The sequence below is a fragment of the Anguilla rostrata genome, chromosome 8 (assembly GCF_018555375.3).
Source record: "Anguilla rostrata isolate EN2019 chromosome 8, ASM1855537v3, whole genome shotgun sequence".
Classification (NCBI taxonomy): Eukaryota; Metazoa; Chordata; class Actinopteri; order Anguilliformes; family Anguillidae; genus Anguilla; species Anguilla rostrata.
The window spans coordinates 10287010-10307530 of NC_057940.1; the positions used below are offsets into that span (position 1 = coordinate 10287010).

At 43.6% G+C, this 20521-nt stretch overlaps 3 protein-coding genes across 5 annotated transcripts; 1 reads left to right on the plus strand and 2 right to left on the minus strand.

Annotated features, from left to right (window-relative positions):
* The first annotated feature begins 1528 nt into the window (after positions 1-1528).
* On the plus strand, positions 1529-8490 carry LOC135260769 (insulin-like growth factor-binding protein 3). Its single transcript, XM_064346298.1, has 4 exons — positions 1529-1995; positions 3972-4192; positions 4816-4935; positions 5984-8490. Exons 1-4 carry the CDS (start codon positions 1644-1646, stop codon positions 6107-6109), a joined length of 819 nt encoding a protein of 272 aa, XP_064202368.1. The 5' UTR covers positions 1529-1643; the 3' UTR covers positions 6110-8490.
* Positions 8491-8669: 179 nt separating this feature from the next.
* Positions 8670-12547, minus strand: LOC135260770 (insulin-like growth factor-binding protein 1). The gene is made up of 4 exons (XM_064346300.1): positions 10711-12547; positions 10297-10433; positions 9534-9662; positions 8670-9425 (listed from the first exon to the last, which is right to left on the minus strand). Exons 1-4 carry the CDS (start codon positions 11078-11080, stop codon positions 9300-9302), a joined length of 762 nt encoding a protein of 253 aa, XP_064202370.1. The 5' UTR covers positions 11081-12547; the 3' UTR covers positions 8670-9299.
* A 302-nt stretch (positions 12548-12849) lies between these two features.
* LOC135260771 (uncharacterized) lies at positions 12850-17890 on the minus strand. 3 transcript variants are annotated; one of them, XM_064346303.1, is made up of 5 exons: positions 17564-17883; positions 15659-15718; positions 14926-15369; positions 14367-14504; positions 12850-13588 (listed from the first exon to the last, which is right to left on the minus strand). In XM_064346303.1, the coding sequence occupies exons 2-5, from the start codon at positions 15692-15694 to the stop codon at positions 13505-13507; spliced, it is 702 nt and encodes a 233-aa protein (XP_064202373.1). In that variant the 5' UTR covers positions 15695-15718; positions 17564-17883; the 3' UTR covers positions 12850-13504. The 3 variants fall into 3 exon arrangements, with proteins under 3 accessions (XP_064202373.1, XP_064202371.1, XP_064202372.1); XM_064346301.1 differs by having other exon boundaries at positions 13540-13668; positions 17564-17890; XM_064346302.1 differs by lacking the exon at positions 17564-17883 and adding an exon at positions 16404-16427 and having other exon boundaries at positions 13540-13668.
* Positions 17891-20521: the final 2631 nt, after the last annotated feature.

Below are 20521 nucleotides of genomic sequence, written 5' to 3' on the forward strand. Positions count from 1 at the left end.
AGACATTCTCTTGCTGTCCCCCTGGTATTTCCTTACTCATTGGTTCATTTTCTAATTTCCATTCCAGCAGTTTCTGCTGCGTAATGACATTATATTATCAGGTGTCCAACTTATGTTTGTTTTGCAGAAGTGAGAGGTACAGGATGCTGAATGTGTATAATTTGAGCGTGTTCAACCTCATTTGCTACACCAACACACATTGTTTTACCTATATATACAGACACTCCTGTTATACTGCATGTGTACTTCACTTCACTGTAAGTGCATTTAGCCACATCAAGCCCACGCATATACAAGTGTAGACTTTTTTTTTTTAATAATATGAAATACACATAGTAAAATGTCCAGTGTTTTCTCAACTCTAACAGAGTACTCTAAAACTCCAGTAGGGAGGGACCTGGAGGCCTGCTCTTCAAGAGTTGCTTACACACTAAACATTTAACTGTGCGTGAGGCTTTTTTTTTTTCATAACCTCAGTTTGCATGACTTCATTTTGGTTAAAATTTTATTGAGTTGTTAACTTGAGGGTTAATCTTTATTTTAGGTATGCAAATGATAATATGCTAGACATTATATGTGACATAAATGTGCCTCAGGAAGTGTGCTTTTGCAAATATACAACAAGTTGTTAATTTAGCATACTTTTTTGTATGTATCTGTTGCTATCATTGTGTATGTTAACAACAATGTGACTTAGTGATGAAAATTTCAACAAAATGTAAACTACAGCCAAAGTTTATTCTCTGAACTAAACACATAGGCCTACGTGACTAAAAGCACGCGAGGATAATTCGCATGCCAATATAGCCACTATACCTCTTCGTATAAAATAAATATAAATGAGTGCACATGCACTTATGTTTGTGACTGCAATTACTACTGGGGCCACGTGGAATAGGCTATTAATCACATGATAACCGACGTCTTTGTGGCTTATTAAAATAAGCTTGGCTGTTCAAGGGATATAATTTCTAACGTCATTGCGCAAAAGCGTTAGATAGCGTGGATAATGTATTTTTAAAATCCTGTTCATATACCCTACCAGATTGTGCTATAGTAGTGCATATGAACGCGCATTTATTAACATTATTTTTTACAAGATGCCAGAAAAAAAAATGAATATTTTGAAGTTATGTTGTTATATACCCGCGTAAGAATAATTATTTATGTTTTAAAAATACATTTTGGAATACCTGGTTGTGTACATTTAGCTGAAAGCAGTTACACAATTCAATGAAAGAAAATATCCTAAAAGGATATGAGGACATTTTGTTTTGGATTCCATAGCATCCATAACTTGCAACACATAACCCGTGCTAAAAGTCGTTGCCAATTACATGTGAGCTTACTGCAGTAGTACAAGTCATTTATCAGTGAGATTTAGATTTGCAAATATTTTAAAAAAGCTATATTGGAAGATATAAACTATTGATAAGTCCTGGCATTGCGCTTGTATTAGTCATTCAGAGGGGTGTGACTTCAAGGCGTTTTTTTTTTTTTTTTTTGGCTATATATACACAGGCGTTCCAGTGCAGACGACGGTTCAGATTGAAAAGAGCAGTCTTCACACTCAGTTATAAAAGGTCCACTCTGACGTACGTGACAACTAGCACGGCTGCATTGCCCAGCGGGTTTCTTGCATAATGATGTCCAGTCTTCGGCTCCTTCGTTTGATCGCGCTGCTGTCGGTCACCCAGCTGGCCGAAGCAATCGGACCGGTGGTACGGTGCGAGCCTTGCGATGTTGCATCAGTGAGCCAGTGCAAGCCTTTGCCCTTAGATTGCGCCGAGAAGCTCCGCGAGCCCGGCTGCGGCTGCTGTGTGACTTGCGCGTTGAGTAAGGGGCAGTCCTGTGGAATTTACACGAGTAGATGCGGCTCCAGTTTGACCTGCCAGCCCCGGCCGGGGGAGACGAGACCACTCCTAGCCTTGCTGGAGGGACGAGGGATTTGCTCAGAAAATCGCAATGGGATTTCGGTGCCTGCTCATGGTGAAGGTAGCTAATCAATTACGCCACTGTCTATTAGCAAACTACCTAACGACATGGTATTAGCCTACTTTGTTAACTTACTTAGGCTTTGAATATAACTAAAAGTTTGGTAGTCAGCAGTCCCTCGCGGGTACATGACCTGAAACGTTCAGCGATTCCCGCGGTTCGCTGAGGCATAGGTGTGCATTTGGGTGCTTTACTGTGGTATCACGATAAGAGCGTTGCACTTTTTTTTGTCGAAACATACTTATTTAACGTGACGGTAATGACTTCGCACTAGACATCTTTATGTGCAACGGAGCATTCGCCGCAATAATTATAAGAAACTATTCAAATGGGACCTGTACTTTTTTATTTACCATAACGCGCTCCATAAAAATCAAACTGTAAAAGCTGCATAAATAAATAAATAAATAAATAAAATCAGCAATTCGATTCCACCAACTTCGAAGGTCGTGGATTGTCGTGCATTCTTACTTTTCCACCGAACGCATGTGCAATATAATTGTGCCTATGTCGGGAAACATTGAAAGGGGTATGTATGTAATTCACGTATCAGACGCCTGTATTAAACAGGAGGGACTACACAGAAAAAAATGTGCATGCACAGTGTACTTTTCAAGCCCCTTGTCATTGATTCAGCTTTAGGTATACAATAAGGTAATTTAAACTCAATGAAGTATAAGCTATGCTCACAAAGTCCATGAATGAACGTTTCCTGGGTGCCGCATGAGTAGCTAAGACTTTAAATCACATTTTGTTGTGGGCTATTGAAGGAGGCATTTTTTTTTACATTGCAGCATACCGCTTTTGTAAGGTGTTTAAATTATTACTGTTCAATGGTTAGTATGCACAGTAATTCCCACTCCACGTTCTAAGTCTAAATCTTTAAGATGAACATCCATTCCGGAATTGAACACAATTTCCACGTGGCCCTCGGAGCGGGACTAAGAGGGAGCCCTCATGAAGCACGTGCAGGACGGCACGTGTCATAGGAAGCGTTGTACTCCTCTTGATGTCCAATTCCGCTTTTCTATTTATCTATTTTGTAGGGTTTTTTTTTTAAATCAGTGTAAAATGTTTTAAAGTCCTGATGCTGTATAGTTTTATTTTGGTTTGAAAATTTTTTTTTTGGTCTGCAATGAACTAAATTCAATTCACAGTCTAAGTGGGGGGGAAAAAAAAAAATCAGTGTAGGAATTTAGGCTCTTGTGTTTAGTGTTATGAACTAGTACACACTCTAGAGTTGGTTGTATGCCACATGGATAATAGCCACTGGCTTTTCTCCATACTTGGATTTTGTATACTGTGTTTATACCACTCCAGTCAGGCGACCAGCATTCCCTGGATTTAATGATTTGTCAAGAACATTTGTCAGTGATCTATAAATAACAGCCTTCAGCTCTGTCACTGAACTTGGAAAGACTCTGTGCCCTGGTTGTGGTGGATGGGGGGATGGGGTAGCTTGCTGCATTTATGTTGCAGTTTTTCTTCTTTTTGTTGGCAGGGTGACTTTTGAATCCAAATCCAAATCTTGGATTTGTTGCACTGAGCAACAGGGCAGGAGGAGGAAGTAGTCACCTCCCAGCATAGCGCCCCCTATTGTGCAATTAATGCTTTTTAATTTTTTTAAAGGGTATTACAACATAACCAAACCAAGAAATTATAACCAGTTTTTTGGGGTCTATAAATGCTCGCCGGTTGCTGCTTGGTTCTTGTCATGGACATTAGCAGACCATATCTTTGTACCTTTAAATCCCTAAGGCTATACATTTGGTAAAATTATTGTAAATAAATTAATGTAATGGTACAGTGAGGAAGAAGGCAAAAATGAAATCAGGGCCTTTCAGACTCTCCAAGACTTCAGCAGACCTCTGTTGTCAAGTATCGGGTCGATAATATCTTTAGAGTTAGATTTATCGTTACCCTTCTGATTCGAACGCATGATCACAACATTCTTCTCTACCGTCTGGTTTGGGCAGATAACACCACGGAAGAAGACGGAAGTTCCAAAGGCGCCGACACCAAAGACGGCCGGTGTGGGCTGACCGGTCTCAGGGCCGTTTTGCCCCACCCGAAGGCGGAGGTCATCAAGAACGCCGAGGACAACAAGTCGCAGCGCTCCAAAGTCAAGCCGCTCGCCGGCGCCGTCGGCGCGGACGGGCAGAACTTCTCCTGTGGGTCCAAGCAGGAGACGGAGAATGTGAGTACCTTGGCCTGGCCCAGCAATCCTATTTCATGGACGTCCTAGCTGCTAGGGTTCATGCACCTCCAGAGGGCAGCAGTCGTGCGGTGGGTAGCACTGTTGCCTCACCGTGGTTCAAATCCTAGCCGAGGCGTTTCGCTTGCATGTTCTCCCCGTGTCTACGTGGGCTTTCTCTGGGTACTCCAGTTTCCTCCCACACTCAGTCAGCCATGCAGGCTAGATTAATTGGAAGATCTATATTGCCCCTAGGTATGAGTGTGTGCCCTGTGACGGACTGGCGACCTGTCTAGGTTGTATTCTTGCCTTTTGCTCAGTGCATGCTTGGATGGGCAGTACAACTGGAAGGCACTGTGACCCACCGGGTCTGGTGTTTGAGGTTGTTGTACAAATGGAAGGAGCTGCCATGTGCTGTCAATCACTGCCTGTTTGCTGTGAGCCAATCTGAAGGCCTGATTTGCAACCACTAAATACTGATTGGGTTGTACTGATAATTGACAGCACACGGCATGTGATTTAATTTAAAGCTAGAAACGGACTCTTGGAGAAGGTCTAGCCTTGGCCTTTGGGCCTGACTTGATTGAGCTGCCCATTTTCATTTTGTTTCTGTTTTCACTTTGAAGGGTCCGTGCAGGAGAGAGATGGAGAGTGTACTGAACAGCCTTAAGCTCACAGACATCATAAACCCGCAGGGACTCCACATTCCAAACTGCGACAAGAAAGGATTCTACAAGAAAAAGCAGGTAAGGGAGAAACCGGGCTCCTCCGTTCCTCCAAAAATTGGGTCGGCGCCAATGGCGCTAGCATCGCAACCGGCCCGGCCACGAGTACTGAACCACACGGTCCTGTAAGGGCGTGTTTCCCACAGCAAACACTGGCCCAGACGTGCCATTAACTGGCAAGACTCCTTCACTTAACGGTAGGGTTAAGTGAATGGCTATTGCCAGATGGTGCCTCAGTAAGAGTTATATGTTAGGACATGTGATGGAATTGTATGCTAAGCTGTAACTTTGCCTGTTGACAGTACACGTAATGTCAACAGGCATGAGGTGCAGGATTTATTTCCATTATTATTTTTTTGGATTGACACTGTCCCAGATGTTATGAAGGATACAGTACCTGACTAATAAGAACTGTCCATGGTGCTGAACTGGACTACAGTAATACTCAGTGGCACACCAGCAGTCCAATCACATCCACTGCTAACTGAAAACAGCTGCATGTGTATATTCTCACGGCAGTACTTGTGGCAACCTTTTGCTTTTTTATTTGATTGATGCCAGCGAAACAGGAAAACAATGTTATGGAAATGTTGACCGATGAAGAGGTGAAAGTTCAATAAACTTTATAATGTTCCTTGCATATATTATGCATAAAGTCTGTTCCAAGTGAAATATGTGTAAAAAAAAAAGGGAAGATGTATAATAAGAACAAAACAGATGTATAGAATGTAATAGTTAAATGAAGTTTAAAATAATACAAGTTCTGAAGAGAAAACAGAAAACGGTGACTTACAGTTGAAAAACAAGGGAGTTGTAGTGTGCTCAGCTCTACACCACAGAACAGCTTTACAACTGGAACAGCTGTCCAAAGCTGACGAATAAGGATTAGCTGTTCCAGTTTTATAGCTGTTCCGTGGTCCTCAGGTTTAAACTCCAGCTAAGCACACTGCAGTTGACCAAAGTTTAAAGCAACTTAAAAATGTTTTATACAGGAAAGTAAATAAATAATGTCCGTCCTGCTCTGGTATGTTATATGTTCCTATCCCTGTCTCTCTCCCTCTCCGTCCAGTGCCGTCCATCCAAAGGGCGACAGAGGGGGTTCTGCTGGTGCGTGGACAAGTACGGGCAGCCCCTGCCGGGCGTCGAGGGCACAGAGAGGGGCGACGCCCAGTGCTACAACTCCGAGAACCAGTGAGTGGCAGGGGGCGGGGCCACTGTGAGGCGGGGCCCAGGAAGGCCCTGCTGGATGCGTGCGGAAGCTCAGAGGAAGACCACTGCGCCCCTGCGGAACGTGACCTCACCTGCCCTCCCCCAACACCACCCCCCGCCCCCCCCGCCCAGCCCCTCTCCACCAGAGCCAGGGTGGCGAGCTGTGATTGGCTCCCGGAGCTGGGCTTGCTGGGAACTATTCACCCCCCTCCCCCCCCCCCCCCACGAACGAGTCGCGCCTCTTGCCAGAAGAGGAGGAGCTGTGGCGCAGCGGTCCGCGGCTTCGTCGCGCGAGTCATGGTCACGGAGAGGCCGTAGACTATCGAGACTATCCTTTAGAGAAAGGGAGGGGGGGATCAAGACTTCTGTTGAGGGAGGAGGGACCGTCAGCCCTAATGCGATCAGGTGTCCGACATGGAGCTCTGAGAAAGAGGCATCGTCACGGATGTGCTTCCCTCTGCACTGTTCGTGTGTGTGCTCGTGTGTGTGTGTGTGTGTGCGCGCGCGTGTGTGCGTGCGGGCGCGTGTGTGTGTGTGCGTGTGTGTGTGTGTGTGTGTGCTCGTGTGTGTGCTCGTGTGTGTGTGTGTGTGTGCGTGCGCGTGTGTGCGGGCGCGTGTGTGTGCGTGCGCGTGTGTGTGTGTGCGCGCGCGTGTGTGCGTGTGTGTATGTGTGTGTGTGTGCACACGTGTGTGCGTGTGTCTGAACACAGTGTTGAAATACATGAAGGAGATACGTTCGTGCTGTGACCCAGTGACGTGCCGATGTGTGGGCTGCCCGGGAAGAATCCGTGCCACTCAGACTCGGCTTGTTTTCACTGGCTTTTCGCCCCAGCTATTCTCAGGGTCCGTGGCAGAGGCTCATGGGAAGGGGATGACCGATGACATTTCCGCTAAGCTGCCTCAGCGCTTCTTGGCGCTGAGCGCGCGGGATCAGCTGACACGCACGCGCCCGCGTGCCTCCGCTGGCCGCCCTCGCACACGTCCGCTCGGGCCAGCTGTCCGTCATGCGAGGCCACTCCCTCCATCGGCCACGCGCCAGGGCGAGAGAGAGCGCTTTGAAAAGAGAACAACGGGCGGCGTATCCGCAGCGAAGCGCTCGGACCTGCCTTACTGCAGGGGTCGCATACCGGCCCTTCTGTGTTAGCGGTGGCTACAGAGAAACGGTTTAACAGACAAATAAGCTGAGAAAGACAGTGAGAGAATGGGGGGAGAGAGGCAGGCAGAGAGAGAGAGAGAGAGAGAGATAATGTGAGAGCCTCAGAGTGAGATCTCCCATTGTCGCCGGTGTCACTACCATTTTGGGATCGGGTCAGCAAGATACTGACCCCACCAGTTCTTGACCAATCAAACCTGTCTATCACCACTTCTTGTTAATGTCCACAGACTGTCTCTCCACGGTCATACGTGGTATTTCATACAACCAGATGTTTTCCCAGATACTTGAGTGAGAATTCAACTGGGGCTGGAAAATGTGTGGTATACTTTGTCTCTTTTTCTTTGCTTACCTTCTTGAAAGTATGAATGTTAACAAACAAGTGCCTTATTGGCTGCATATTATAGCCTGTGGAAGCATGCATTTGCCATAGCCAGTCCTGGTTCAGTCTACGTTAACTGCCTTCTTTGGGAATGACTTGAAATTTAAACATGCCACTCTGGTGCTTTCTCAATAGCATTGCAGTCTAGCATTATTCTATGCTTGCTGTGAATATGATTGTTTGTGCTTTGGATGGGGAACTTCAAAATACAGTAGTTAACCCTTATTTTGCTTGGTAAATGTTGTTTCTGTTATTTTGTATTGTCTTTTTGGCTTTAACAGCTGCCTGTGCAAATTAAATAAGCTTTAAATGAATTGTAAGCTGACTGATAATGTGTTAAATCAGACTGTACTATACTGTGAGTCATTGGCAACTTCATTGCACTGATAAAACAATGCATGATTTTGGGACTATAATCACTATAATGGATTTAATAATGCAAGTGTTTGCCATTTTGTTGAGTGATACGTGGTGAAAGGACAATGAGGGTACATAAAACTAACAAAAAAATAAGTAAATGAATCATGGGTGGGCCTACCGTAGCAATTGCACACCGATTTAAACCAACCATTGAGTTTCTGCAGAGAGCACAGTATTTTGATTGGTTCAGACAAGTCATTGATTGACAGCTCATTATAGCTCCACCCATTACACTTCATGAACCTCTTTCTCCCATCACCTGGGGCCTGTGTGCCCTGACCATGTGACAGGCCATGTGACGGTCAGAGCCAGTTGACCTTGTTAGGGGCATCCCAGAACTGTTATTTTATTTTTTTTTGTTACATTGATTGTATTTAATGTCTCTTTTTAATAAAATATATACAGAAAAACATGTATGCCAACATTTGTTTGCCTCTAATCTGTTTACTCTAAGGACTTGAATAGAGAGAGAGAGAAAGAGAGAGAAATAAAATGAAATTTCACAAAATAAATTTTCTGATCAATAGATGGCCATACTACTGTCTGATCATATATATAGCTTTTAACACAGAACTATAGCCACAATTCCACTTAGATTAGATGATTTATTAAAGATATTTTGAAAGCCATATTTACAAAAAACATACAAAGAAATGGTTCATTTAGAAAAGATGTTCATTTAGAACACAAAATAGTAGCAGCAGTTGTTTTTATTTAGAAAAAAGCAATTAAATCTGAAGACAAGACTTCATAAAACACAAAGGTCAGAAAAATTAACTACATTCTATAACAGAGGTAGATAATGTGAATACCCATTCAAAAGTCATATCTGATCTATTACATATTTCTGCAGTGCCAAAACAAAAATGAATTTCACAGCTCTAGCTTTTGAATAAGCTTTTCATGAATGGAAAGAAGTAATTTATTTCAGCATTTTTGGTCAAAATTGATATGAGAGAAGGCCATCACTGACCTCATTGGCAAGAAAACTTGTTTTTAAAAATGACAATTACCAAACACAATATCCATAAATATGTGAAATAAATAAGTATATGCGATGTAAATAAACTGAAATTCATTTATACTCAGAAAGTGATCTTTTGTCACTTTTCTCGAGAATCAGTGTACCAGTGGTGTGAAGAGTATTAAATAAATAGACGTACCGTTTTCAATAAATAAGGAAAGTTTGAGTGTTAACAGGTGTAGCCCCATGAGAGGGCGCTAGTGAGTCAGCTCCTGCTGGCAGCCAGAGTCCGCGAGAAGGTCGGTGGAACCCGGGATCATTTTCCCATTCCAGGAGGACACGCACCAACACCTCCCCGGCTCTCCCGCCAAAGATGTTTCACACTGCAGATTAGACAGAAAGAGAGAGAGAAAAAAATGTGTGTTTGTGGATATAAGTGGCATGTTATTTTTAAAACGTAAAGGGAAGAGCTCCGTTTAAACGGGGCGAACCTGCTTCGATTTGTAGAAGCCGTGCTTGTCGCAGTTGGGAAGGTAGAAAGTGGTGAACTTGTCTCCTAACGTCTGCTGGGACGTGGCGATCCTCTCCAGGGCTTGTTGTAACTCCACGTGACAAGGGCCCTGTGGCGCAGTTGATAAAGAGAGCACGCATTAAGCAATTCACAAAATATATCACATCAACTATTTCTAAAAAATTCTTAACCATTTTAACTGAACTTTTGGTTTTAACAAGAGGTCTTGGTTTCCTCAGACTCAGATCTAGATTAAGTAGTTGCGTGACAGAATACCATTACTTATCTTATCTAATCCTGCATGCATTTCATTGGTTTGTATAAATTGAGGCTAGTATCGAAATAATCGTCCGCTCACATCCATTTACATTACATTTATTTGGTAGACGCTTTTTATCCAAAGCGACGTACAAAAGTGCATATCATGGTCATTGGAACAACTACATAACAATTCTACTGTTAAGCCTATACGCATATAACTTGATTCAACTTTTTGCTTTCATCTACGTTTCATTTCTGCATATTGATTCACAAAATGAGATTTACGAACGGGCCAATTCTAATACACCGTTATCATTTATGACAGAATGATAAACAGAGTTTTTATAGTAGTTTGGTGGAGCAGGAGCTCCCTCTTATGGTCCAAAAGAAATACTGGTAACGCACCAATTTCTTCATTTTTGCAAGAAATGGTGACAAAGGGCATAGTACCTGCAATACCTGTCAGTAATATGGGTCCCTACCTGCTCCACAAGTTTTTTCCGGATGGCGTTGATCTTTGCTTTCAGGCTTTCCTGCGCCTCCCAAATGTCCTTCGGATCATACGGTTTGAGTCCCAGTAAGTGGTATGCGGAGCCGTCTGCGTTCGCATCACCGTTTTCTGAGGGGAAAAAAAATTTTGTTAACGGGGAAATATATTATTAAATATTAAATTTGAACTGACATTACATGGCAACAGTAGAACTGTATACATTACACGTGCGCTTATTAAAGCCACTACAGTTGATCTTTGATGTTTGCGCCGCGTGGCTGTGTCGGTCTAATTACTGCTGTTAGAATAATCTCGTGTTTGTAAAACCTTCCCACAGTTTACTGTAACTGTATTTTATTTTTTATTTTATTTTTTTTAATTAAAAATTAAAATCTGAAGTGGTTACCTGGATTTTGAGGAGATTCGCTTTGTTCAGATTCAGTACAGGCGGCATGCCCCCTCGTAAGCGAATGAAGGGGCCGAGGGTCCTCCGGTCGTGGAGAGCAGCGTAGCCCTGAAGCGCAAGGCGCGGTGTAAACTCCGCAGGACTGTCCTTTCTTCAAAGCGCAGGTAAGGCAGCATCCGCAGCCGGGCTCTCGCATGGCCTCCTCGCAATCCGGCGCAACAGCCGGACATTCAAGCAACTTCTCCGGGGTGCAGGGCGCGCAGCGAATCGGCTCGGCGCCTAAAATCGGCGAGGCCAGCGCTGGAGCTAGAGATAGACTGGCTGTAAATACTATCTCCACCCACAAGTGCCGAAGAGATAATCCACTCATTACAAAACGTGGGGTAGATTTTTTTTTTTTAAAGCGCAGATGTATCGTCAAAGTTGATGTTTTTCTGAAGATGAACTTCTTTTTGGCGCGACGCTGTATTTATACAGTACCATGGCCTCCAGAAACGTTAATATTTGACCCATTAGCCTGTGATATTAATTATTTATTAAACAGGTGCAAGGATTAGACATCCTCCGATTTGTTTGCGTAGACCAGTTCAAACGTAAATATTTGCCTTAGGACAAACCGTGCCTGCACAGGTCGTTTGGTAGGGGGAAAACATAACATTGATCAGTCCCTACTGTGCCTCGTGGCAGTAGTGCAAGAAAAACTGATTGTTGTTTTGTTTTTTGTTTTCAAAATAAATTACTTATTAGTTGCATTAGAGAACTGAAGCTTAACGTGATATTGAAATACAAGTCGATTGAATGCATTCATTGAATTTTTTACGTGTATATTTGAACATGTATCCTCTTAGTTGTTTACACAGCTTTATTGGTCTACTGTACTCGAGTGGCGGTGCATAACAGGGGCACGTGTCTGAACGTAGGACATTATGTAAAAACTGATAACGGGTCAGGCAATTTAAATTCCACGGGATCATCATATTGCCTTAATGCTTGTTTGCAAAGGTTACTATATTGAAATTGCCCATGTCCAGGTGTAGTATTTAGACACACTTTTATCTAGAGCAAACAAGGCCGTGAAGAGAACCTCATTGCCATTCATTCTCTCTCTCTCTCTCTCTCTCTCTCTCTTTCTCGATTACAGACCAATTGAGCGTACATTTCAATTTACGTAAAATATTATATTAGTTTAACACAAATAAATGAGACGTTCGGTTCCCACATGTTTTTTCATTGATGAGTCAATGAGATGGTTGATCAGTCAAACGTTAGTCCTGGAGGGTCTCAGCATTCAGAAGGCAACATTTTTTGAGTGAGCACAGCTGGATGTTTACTGAGGTAGTTGTAGAGGTTTTTTGCCTTTTTTGCTCAAGTGCAACAGTTGTGTTGTGTTCAGAACAGGAATCTACAGACCGGGGCAATGGGAAAGGAAGAGTTTCACTGTGATTAGAGCACGGAGACTATGGGACTTGAACTGAAGATAGGCAATCTCACCGAAGACCCGTGACCTGGAGTGGCCTCTCTCTCTGAGAACAGGCCTGTGTGTTCATCGGTGTGGTACTTAGGATGGGAATCACAGCATCTGTGCCACTGTCTGTGATGGCTCTTTGATAGCTTTTACTACTTCATGTGCCTTTGATGTTAATTAACATAATTAATTGATGTGTTTTAGAGGCAGTGACCGTTGGCATTCACTCATGGCCCTAGAGATCTGACAGGAGCATTTTAGAGTGGCCTTCCAGCTGATTGACACGTGGAACAAAAGGTGATTGTAATTTCCCATAAATCAATTGCTTCAATTTGAATTCAGGTAGCACACGCCTAAAAACTTCAGATTCTGGATTTGGGGGGAGGGATAGAAGTCAAGCATTTTCCAGATTATCCTGTCTTTTGTACTGTATGTCAGTCTCTCTCAGGCCTGGTCCCTTTTTATCTTGATCAATTAAGGTTGCTGAAAATGTGTTTAAGTTCTACCATAATTGTGTGGTTAAACTTATTTTAACACGTTGCAGGTTTTCTCATTTGCTGTCAGTTAAACCCCATTGATTTTACACAGGTGGTTATAGGTCTCCACACACTCAGAAAATGGGACCCTGCTGATTTCACCTGTCAGTTTGTAATTGAATCAATTGAAAATGGAACCTCTTTCAACTGAATTTTTATTTGCCTCTCATATAAACCCAGTGAATGTTCTACCGTACATTATAAGTCATTCTGCGTTAGAGAGGCTGCTAAATCAATGTAATGTAATGGGTTACCTTTTATATGTGCAGACAAAGCAGTGTGTCACATCGGCATCTGCATTGGCTTTTTTTATGCTATTAAAAATATTCAGGAACATTAGGAATGCATAACGCAGGATATGAACAACACTGAAAGCAGGAGAGCGGAGGAGGAAACTGGACGGCCCGAGAAAGGAACACAAATATTTTGCGGCCGCGATTGCCGCGGGCAAATCATTAACACGGCGCCACCTTTGTCGGAATGGGTTAAAGTTGCACAAGATCAAAGGGAAACTTGGTCATCCAAGGTCGGGTCGCTTCGAAAACAAGAGGCCGGGAGGCCCCCGCCGGAGGGAGGCCCGGCGAGGAAGCGGGGCCCGAGGCGCCGCGCGGCTGCCATTTTAAAAAGTCACGTCACGATGAGTCGGCGCGTTACTCAACGTTCCCGCCGAGCGTGTTTACGCACCCGGGCGCAAACACGCTCGATCTCCTGGCTCGGGTCACGCCGCCCACGCCGCCGCCCACGCCGCGCCCACGCCGCCGCCTCGTGCCCCGCGTCCCGCGGTCCGAAAAGGCTACTCCACCGCCAGCTCGTGGTGAGCGGCCTCCTCTATGCTGTGCATCAGCTGGGCCAGCCATTCCGGGACAGCAGGCGGCGTCTGTGGGGGGGAGGAGCAACGGGAACGTACGCTGGAGAGGACGTCAAACCGGGCGGCTGCGGCCCAGCTTCCGTCCCAGGCTTCATCGTGCACGCACACGCGCTCACACACACACACACGCACACGTTATAACACTTCTCATTTGTGGGTCTGAGCTCTTGATTGATCTCACTCTGCTGTTTATGCTACAGTGTGTGGAACGTTTGGTTCTGTAACAGGTGAAATTTGGCTTCCGGGGCCCCGGGTGGGTACACTGTCCTGTCCTTTCCAACATTTAATCAACCAGATGACTAGAAAAGAACACCTCTCAAATTTACAGAAAGCACGTAACAGTGAGTTTTCCTTCACGAGTGCATTATTTTTTGACACGTTTTAAAGTCACCTTTGTGAATAATAAATATTAGAAATCTTCAAATAAATTATTCTGGGGGGCTCTCAGTTATTTCCTGGTCACGGGTTAAGTCTAGAGCTGTGATCTTTATTCCTGGTGCTGGAGAGCTGCAGGGTCGGCTGGTTTTTGTTTTCGTCTTAATATCAGCAGACACTTCAGACCCAAGGAACGAGGTGAGGTGAGCTAACTGTGTAATCGGCTGCTTTAATTGGTCAATTAAGTGGTGAGCAACGACAAACACCAGCAGACCCTGTGGCTCGTCAGGACCGGGAATGAAGATCACTGCTCTGGAGGAACTGCCTTTCAGGGGCTTTTTGCATGAGCAGATAACCAATGGCAGCAGTTCCAATATACATCATTTGAGGTGTTGGTTCCTCTAATACTTACTATCGTGTCCTTTTTTCTTGTGTCCTTTTTTCTGAGTCGTTTCTTTTTTGGGGGTGCGACAGGTGCCTCGCCGTCCTCAGATCTCATCGAAAGCCTTCTGTTTGGTCTTTTGTTTTTCTTCTTTTTGCTTGCTGCTGGCTTTCAAATCACAAACATCGCAGAACCAGTCACCAAGTTGGATGTGGATATGATCCGAGTTTCCCGTTATAATTGATGCACATCTTCGCTACACCTGATGGAACATTTTTCACAGACTGGTGACAAATTAAAGAATCATGCTCATTCACTGATTGCAAGTTGAATAATAAAACTTAAATGCCTACCTTAAATTTGTTGTTGTAAATATTTCCGAGCATTATTTGACAAAATCCTTACATTTGTACATGTAAATATGTATTTTATATGCAATATATACTGTTATATTTATTAAAGTGTAGTTTGGCTGACAGTGGATGCATGTTGAATATGAAACATCTAGATTTTTTAGGTTAAACACGAAACATAGATATGAAGACTGTTTAGTGGCTTAGTTTGAGAGGAAGATGTCATTGTTTCGTACCTCTACCCAGTCCTCGTCCTTGCTCTCTGCATCGGTGTCTTCTCTGGGAGGGGAGCTTTCCCCTGGTGACATCACCGCAGTCCCTGGTCCTCTGGGCCTCAGGGAGCGCTCTGACTGAACTTCAGCCAGCGGGTAGGAAGGAGAGCCGGGCAGTAGCGATTGGTCAGGGCCACCAGGCGCATCGTCCGCCTCCTGAAGGGAGGGCAGGAGCCTGTGCGGCGGGCCGCGGGACCGGCGGGACCGGCGGGCCCTCAGGGGCCCGGAGGCGAGGGAGGAGTCGCCGCTGCAGCTCACGGTGAAGCAGGACTCCTCGGTGTGGGCCGGCGTGCTCTGCTTCACCAGTGAGACTCGACCGCGCCTGCGCACGCCCAGCAAGACCGAGTCCTCCAGCTCCGCCTCCGACTCCGACTCCTCCAACTCCTCTATGGTCTCCAAGTACCAAACCTGGACCAAGTGCACATTTGAAATACTTCAGCTCTTCAGATGGTGGTAAAATAATAATAACAACAACAACAATAATAATAAATAAATAATTATACACTCCTGCAGATCACTAATGACTTTTTTTTTTTTACAAAATATTAGCATTAGCGAAATGTACAGTCATTTGAAGTATAATATTCTTCTGAAAACTGGTGAAAGAGAGTTATTTCTTTTCTCTTTTTTTTTCTGGTGTGTAAAGGGACGTAATACTTGAATGCTCGTTTGAGCCAGGGTCACTAAGGAACTCTACCTGTCTCCCGCCAGAGTCGCTGCTTCCAGCCGCCATTTTGGGGATGGGGGAAGGGGGCTTCTGCAGGTGGAGAAAAAGATGGAGGCGTGACGGCGTCCACTGCAAAACCCGGACTGCTCCACCCTGGTCACGGTGAGGGTCACGGGTCCCCAGGGTCCCCTAATCCCCGGAGGGTGGCTACCTGCGATTTTGGGGGCTCCCTGGTTCTGTGAGAGGTTATTAGTTGAATAGTGACGGTGAGTTAGAATCTGCTGCCATTCATAACCTTAACAGCACCCATAAATGAAGTTCATTATAGTGATCGCAAAACCTGTTGGACATTTCACTACATCTCACAGAGAGATGAGATGCATCGAGCAAATAGAAAATTGGGCCATATCTGGCAACTCTTGCTGATTTCATAAGCCCACTTACTTATGGTGCCAATGCTGCCATTTTAGCTACATTGTTTTGATAGGTTTCATGAGTGACTGTTCAAGACTGTTCTTGTGTCTCTATATCACACTTATGTGGAAGTGAATTGGCATTGATATATTAGTTATTTGACATGGGAAATTAGTTTAAACAAAGACTGCATATGCACAAGCCCCTCCCCCAGGAATGAAGCCCCCACCCAAACTAGACAGTCTAGATCAGTGGTCTCTAGCCCTGGTCCTGGAGAGCTACAGGGCCTGCTGGTTTTCATAGTGACTCTGCACTTCATGAATCAATTAGAGCAGTTGATTACACAGTCAACTCAACTCACCTGGTGTCTTGGGTCTCAATTGGGTGCTGATTTTAAGGTGAAAAACAAAAACCCAGCAGACCCTGTAGCTCTCCAGGAGCAGGGTTGGTGACCACTGGTCTAGACGAGTGGGATGTTATGTTTGTGAAGCGTTCTTGTTCTCAAATGTACAATCGCCCCGCCTCTTTATTGCTGGATTATGGCTCAATCGCTGATAAACTGGACTCGTTCCGGAGTGACCCCCCCTCGCTCCTCGAAAGCGGTTCTGGCCGACCTGACATGTTGTCACACTGATTCCCATCAATGTCCTGAACCCACCTCACCCCTTATCGCTGGGGCCTGGTTCCATGCAGAGCTGGGCACGCTGAAGAAAAGCACCGAATCATAACTCTGTTTGTCGGTTATCCGTTGGGCATTGTCCCAACTGTAATACTACGCTCCTGTGTTTACTATGTATAGGGGTGAAAAAAACAGTGCGCTTGTACTTGGCGACTGAAAGTCTGCCTCTGGGTCATGAAAGGAAAGGGATTAGAATTCCTTGTTCTCTGTGTAATGTGTGGTCGATTCCTAACGCATGGTTGTCATGTGCAAATTGAATAGACCAAACAGAACTGACCCTGATACAGCCTTGGCCAGCAAACGAGTTTTTCCACATTGGGTGAGATCAGTTAGATATTAACGTAATGATGAATTTTAAATTCCATCCATGATGGAGACATTGTAAGAAGTACAATGTTCTACTAATACATTACAGTAAATATCTTTATGGTCAGTAGCCAGCTTATTCATATGTGTTTCAGTCACACAGATTACTTCCAAGGGAAAGGTAAGCACATAAGTAGTATAATGTATAAAACAAGCATTTACACATCTTACTTATCAATTAAATTAATGAAAGGATGTTTTGACATTTACCTGTGAAGTTAGAAAATCAAAAATTATAATGGGAAAACTGCAGTCCTTTCAAAAATAAGGAAGGTCCATGTACAAGCTAAACAAACAACCATAAAGGTAACACTAAAGATAGCTAATCATCTATCTGAGCATATTTACATAACTGGATATATACCCGAGTACCATATTGTCTTGGGACGGCCCCACTGCATCTATCGATTTATTCATTTTTGCGAATGCGTGTTTGTTCATACAGAATCAATGAACTGTCCGCACGCTTACATTACCTCCAGAGACAGAAGAGCCTGCTGTCTTATTTCTCCAGTCTTTTAAATGGTGAGTCTGAAGACTCAGACCCACCGCAGCCAGCCCGAGGTCCAGCTGCTGTCAATCAAGCAAGTGCATCAATGCCTTCCACTGCCTGCGGTGTGGAGGCTGAAATTTATATGGACTCTTCAGGGATCATTGCAGCTTTTCACACCTGGCCTCCGTGGAAACTATCATGAATGCTACATTGTTGAGTGATGGAATTGTTTTTTTGGGGCTGCAAGATCGCCCTTTTCCAACCAGACCAACACAGTTTGTTTTCCTTTGATTGAGGTTTTTTTTCATGCCTAATATAAGTCCCTGTTTGCACATGGGCTTAGTTACCACTTACCCAGTAGGTGATTTAATCGTCCCATTTCCAGGGCCCAAATTAGCAGGTAATTGAAAGGAATTCACAGAAAACCTGCGGCCAATTCTTCCCTGTGCGTCTTCATTTTGAGATCCCATACATTAATTATTTGTTTATTACTTTTAGTAATTGACTGCAATTATCAGGAGGAACACTGAAGCCAGGAATTACACATGTGCGACGTAGAGAGGAAACCAGCAGTTCATTGTTGTAGAGCAGTGGTATCAAACTCGTTGCCATGGAGGGCCGTGTGTATGCAGGTTTTCATTCCAACCAATTAATGCTGCCTTAATTGAGTCCAATTACTCATTCAGCCATATGCGTTTAACTGCATTGAAGCACAGAATATAAGAAAATTTTTATTTAGACAATGCGGGTCACCATAGACGTCGGGTCACCATTGTGCACAAACCTGCATCCCTAATTCAGCAAATAATTTAACTAATTATATAATCAAGATCTGAGGCTGGAATGAAAACCTGCATACACACGGCCCTCCATGGCAACGAGTTTGACACCACTGTTGTAGAGTGTGTGAGTGGGGGAATTGATTGACCCCAGGCTGAGCCATTTAGAATCATGTAGTCACATAAACAGCAGACTCTTGATTGAGCAAGCCAGGCCTGTGTTGTTTTGTTTTTTCCATGAATCACGTGTCTCATTTGGATGTTTTTCCAGTAATGCCATGTTCCTTCAGAAGATCTTGGGACACTCCTGTTTTGTATCCAATCCCACACAGGTCAGCTGATAAGGCTTTTTTTTTTTACCACTGTTGGATTACTCACTGTCCTATGATAGCCCTTTCACCACTAGCACCCTGACTGCAGAAGGGTGTGCTGTTACCCTATACTGACCCTGGATCAGTTTCACCAAATATCAACCATTGGTGAAAACAGGCTGCCAGCAACATTCCAGCAAAGCAAGGGGACAAATATAAGATGACTAATACACTACATGGCCAAAAGTATGTGGACACCTGACATTCAACATTTCATTGAACATTTGTGGGCATTAATATGGTCCACCATTTGCTGCTATAACAACCCCCACTCTTCTAGGAAGGCTTTATACTAGAGGTTGGAGCATTGCTGCAGGGATTTGTTTCCATTCAGCCAGAAGTGAATTAGTGAGGTCGGGCACTGATTGGGCAATTAGGCCTGGCTCTCAGTTGGCTTTCCAGTTCATCCCAAATGTGTTGGATCTGGTTAAGTTCAGGGCTGTGTGCAGGCCAGTCAAGTTCTTCTGATCTCAACAGAACCATTTCTATATGGACCTGGCTGTGTGCCCGGGGCCATTGTCATGCTGAAACAGGAAAGGGCCTTCCCTAAACTGTTGCCAACAAAGTTGGAAACAGAGAATAATCTAGGCTGTCATTGCATTAAGATTTCCCTTCACTGGAAATAAGGGAGCTAGCCCAAACCATGAAAAGCCTATAGACCAGACCACTCCAGGATGTCCCCAAAAGTGAACGTGGACATGATAAATAATTTCCATGTCTCTGGTTTTATTTCTTTCTTTCTTTAAAAGTTCTTGGTCCCTTTTGTGAATAGTATCCCAGATTGACAGGTGGTTTTTTTATGTTTATGTTGTGAAAATGTTGTGGTTCATGATTCAGTTTGCATAGAAAAAAAAAACTGAAAAAAACTGAAAAAAAAGTCATGATCTGGAGGTATTTATAATGCAGCTGGGAGCTACCAGCTGTGAGTGCATACACACAAAAGCATATTCATTATATAAAAGAGATTTATTGATCAAATAAAACAATATCTAAACAAAACTGTATTTTATATACATCGAGGAAGTGCTCCCCCTGGTGGCACAGATCCATACAGTGAATACAGCTGAGAATACAGTCCCACAAACGCGCTGCACTGTACATGCAATAGATCTATTCACACTCTTTCAAATACCGTGGCTATTTATATGGTTACTCAGTTTGGTATAGCAGTACACATTAAAATTAATCCTGACTGTAAAATTAAAAAAATTAATAGAGAAATCACTGGACCTAAATACTGCAAATAAGGTCATTAATATGTTTAAATATGTGTATTCTATATGAAGATTTGAATTCAAACTGAATAATAATTGAATGAGTCACACATGCATTTATAGAAATAATCATGGGTTTCCTAAACCCTGGATTGTCTCCCTGGACTAATACAACAGCCAGCAAATAGAAATACCTTAGAAAAACAAAATGTTTTTGGCAGAAAATGCATTTGATTGAAAAAGCAAGTAAAAACAGTTTATATTGCAGTTATCTCTCACTGTATTCATGTCAGGCAAGAGTCAGTCTAAGCCGGAAATGAAGAAAGTGCTTTTTCTTATTTCTTCCTTTTTTTTCCTTTTTTTTTTTTTTTTACATTTCTTGTGTTTTGTACATCTTATGAGTTCAGCCAATTAAATAATATCCAAAACAAACAAACAAACAAAAAATCTTCAAAAAAAAAAAACTACAAAGTTTAGCAGACGTGTGAGTTTCCCAGGATAAATAAATTTACTTAAAACAATCAGTGTTCCCTCACAGAGTTGCACAGATACGTCATGCTGTGTGTGTTCAGATCAG

What these genes read in the sequence shown, in the direction of transcription:
- LOC135260770 (XM_064346300.1), bottom strand. Translation starts at nt 11,080, where the DNA reads ATGAGTGGATTATCTCTTCGGCACTTGTGGGTGGAGATAGTATTTACA. An exon ending in CGAATCTCCTCAAAATCCAG is followed by an intron (nt 10,434 to 10,710) that starts GTAACCACTTCA and finishes TTTTCCCCTCAG; the next exon opens with AAAACGGTGATGCGAACGCA. An exon ending in GGAAAAAACTTGTGGAGCAG is followed by an intron (nt 9,663 to 10,296) that starts GTAGGGACCCAT and finishes ACTGCGCCACAG; the next exon opens with GGCCCTTGTCACGTGGAGTT.
- LOC135260771 (XM_064346301.1), bottom strand. Translation starts at nt 15,694, where the DNA reads ATGGCGGCTGGAAGCAGCGACTCTGGCGGGAGACAG. An exon ending in AGGACGAGGACTGGGTAGAG is followed by an intron (nt 14,505 to 14,925) that starts GTACGAAACAAT and finishes GTGATTTGAAAG; the next exon opens with CCAGCAGCAAGCAAAAAGAA. An exon ending in CAAGAAAAAAGGACACGATA is followed by an intron (nt 13,669 to 14,366) that starts GTAAGTATTAGA and finishes TGCACGATGAAG; the next exon opens with CCTGGGACGGAAGCTGGGCC.
- LOC135260769 (XM_064346298.1), top strand. Translation starts at nt 1,644, where the DNA reads ATGATGTCCAGTCTTCGGCTCCTTCGTTTGATCGCGCTGCTGTCGGTC. An exon ending in CCAAGCAGGAGACGGAGAAT is followed by an intron (nt 4,193 to 4,815) that starts GTGAGTACCTTG and finishes TTCACTTTGAAG; the next exon opens with GGTCCGTGCAGGAGAGAGAT. An exon ending in GATTCTACAAGAAAAAGCAG is followed by an intron (nt 4,936 to 5,983) that starts GTAAGGGAGAAA and finishes CTCTCCGTCCAG; the next exon opens with TGCCGTCCATCCAAAGGGCG.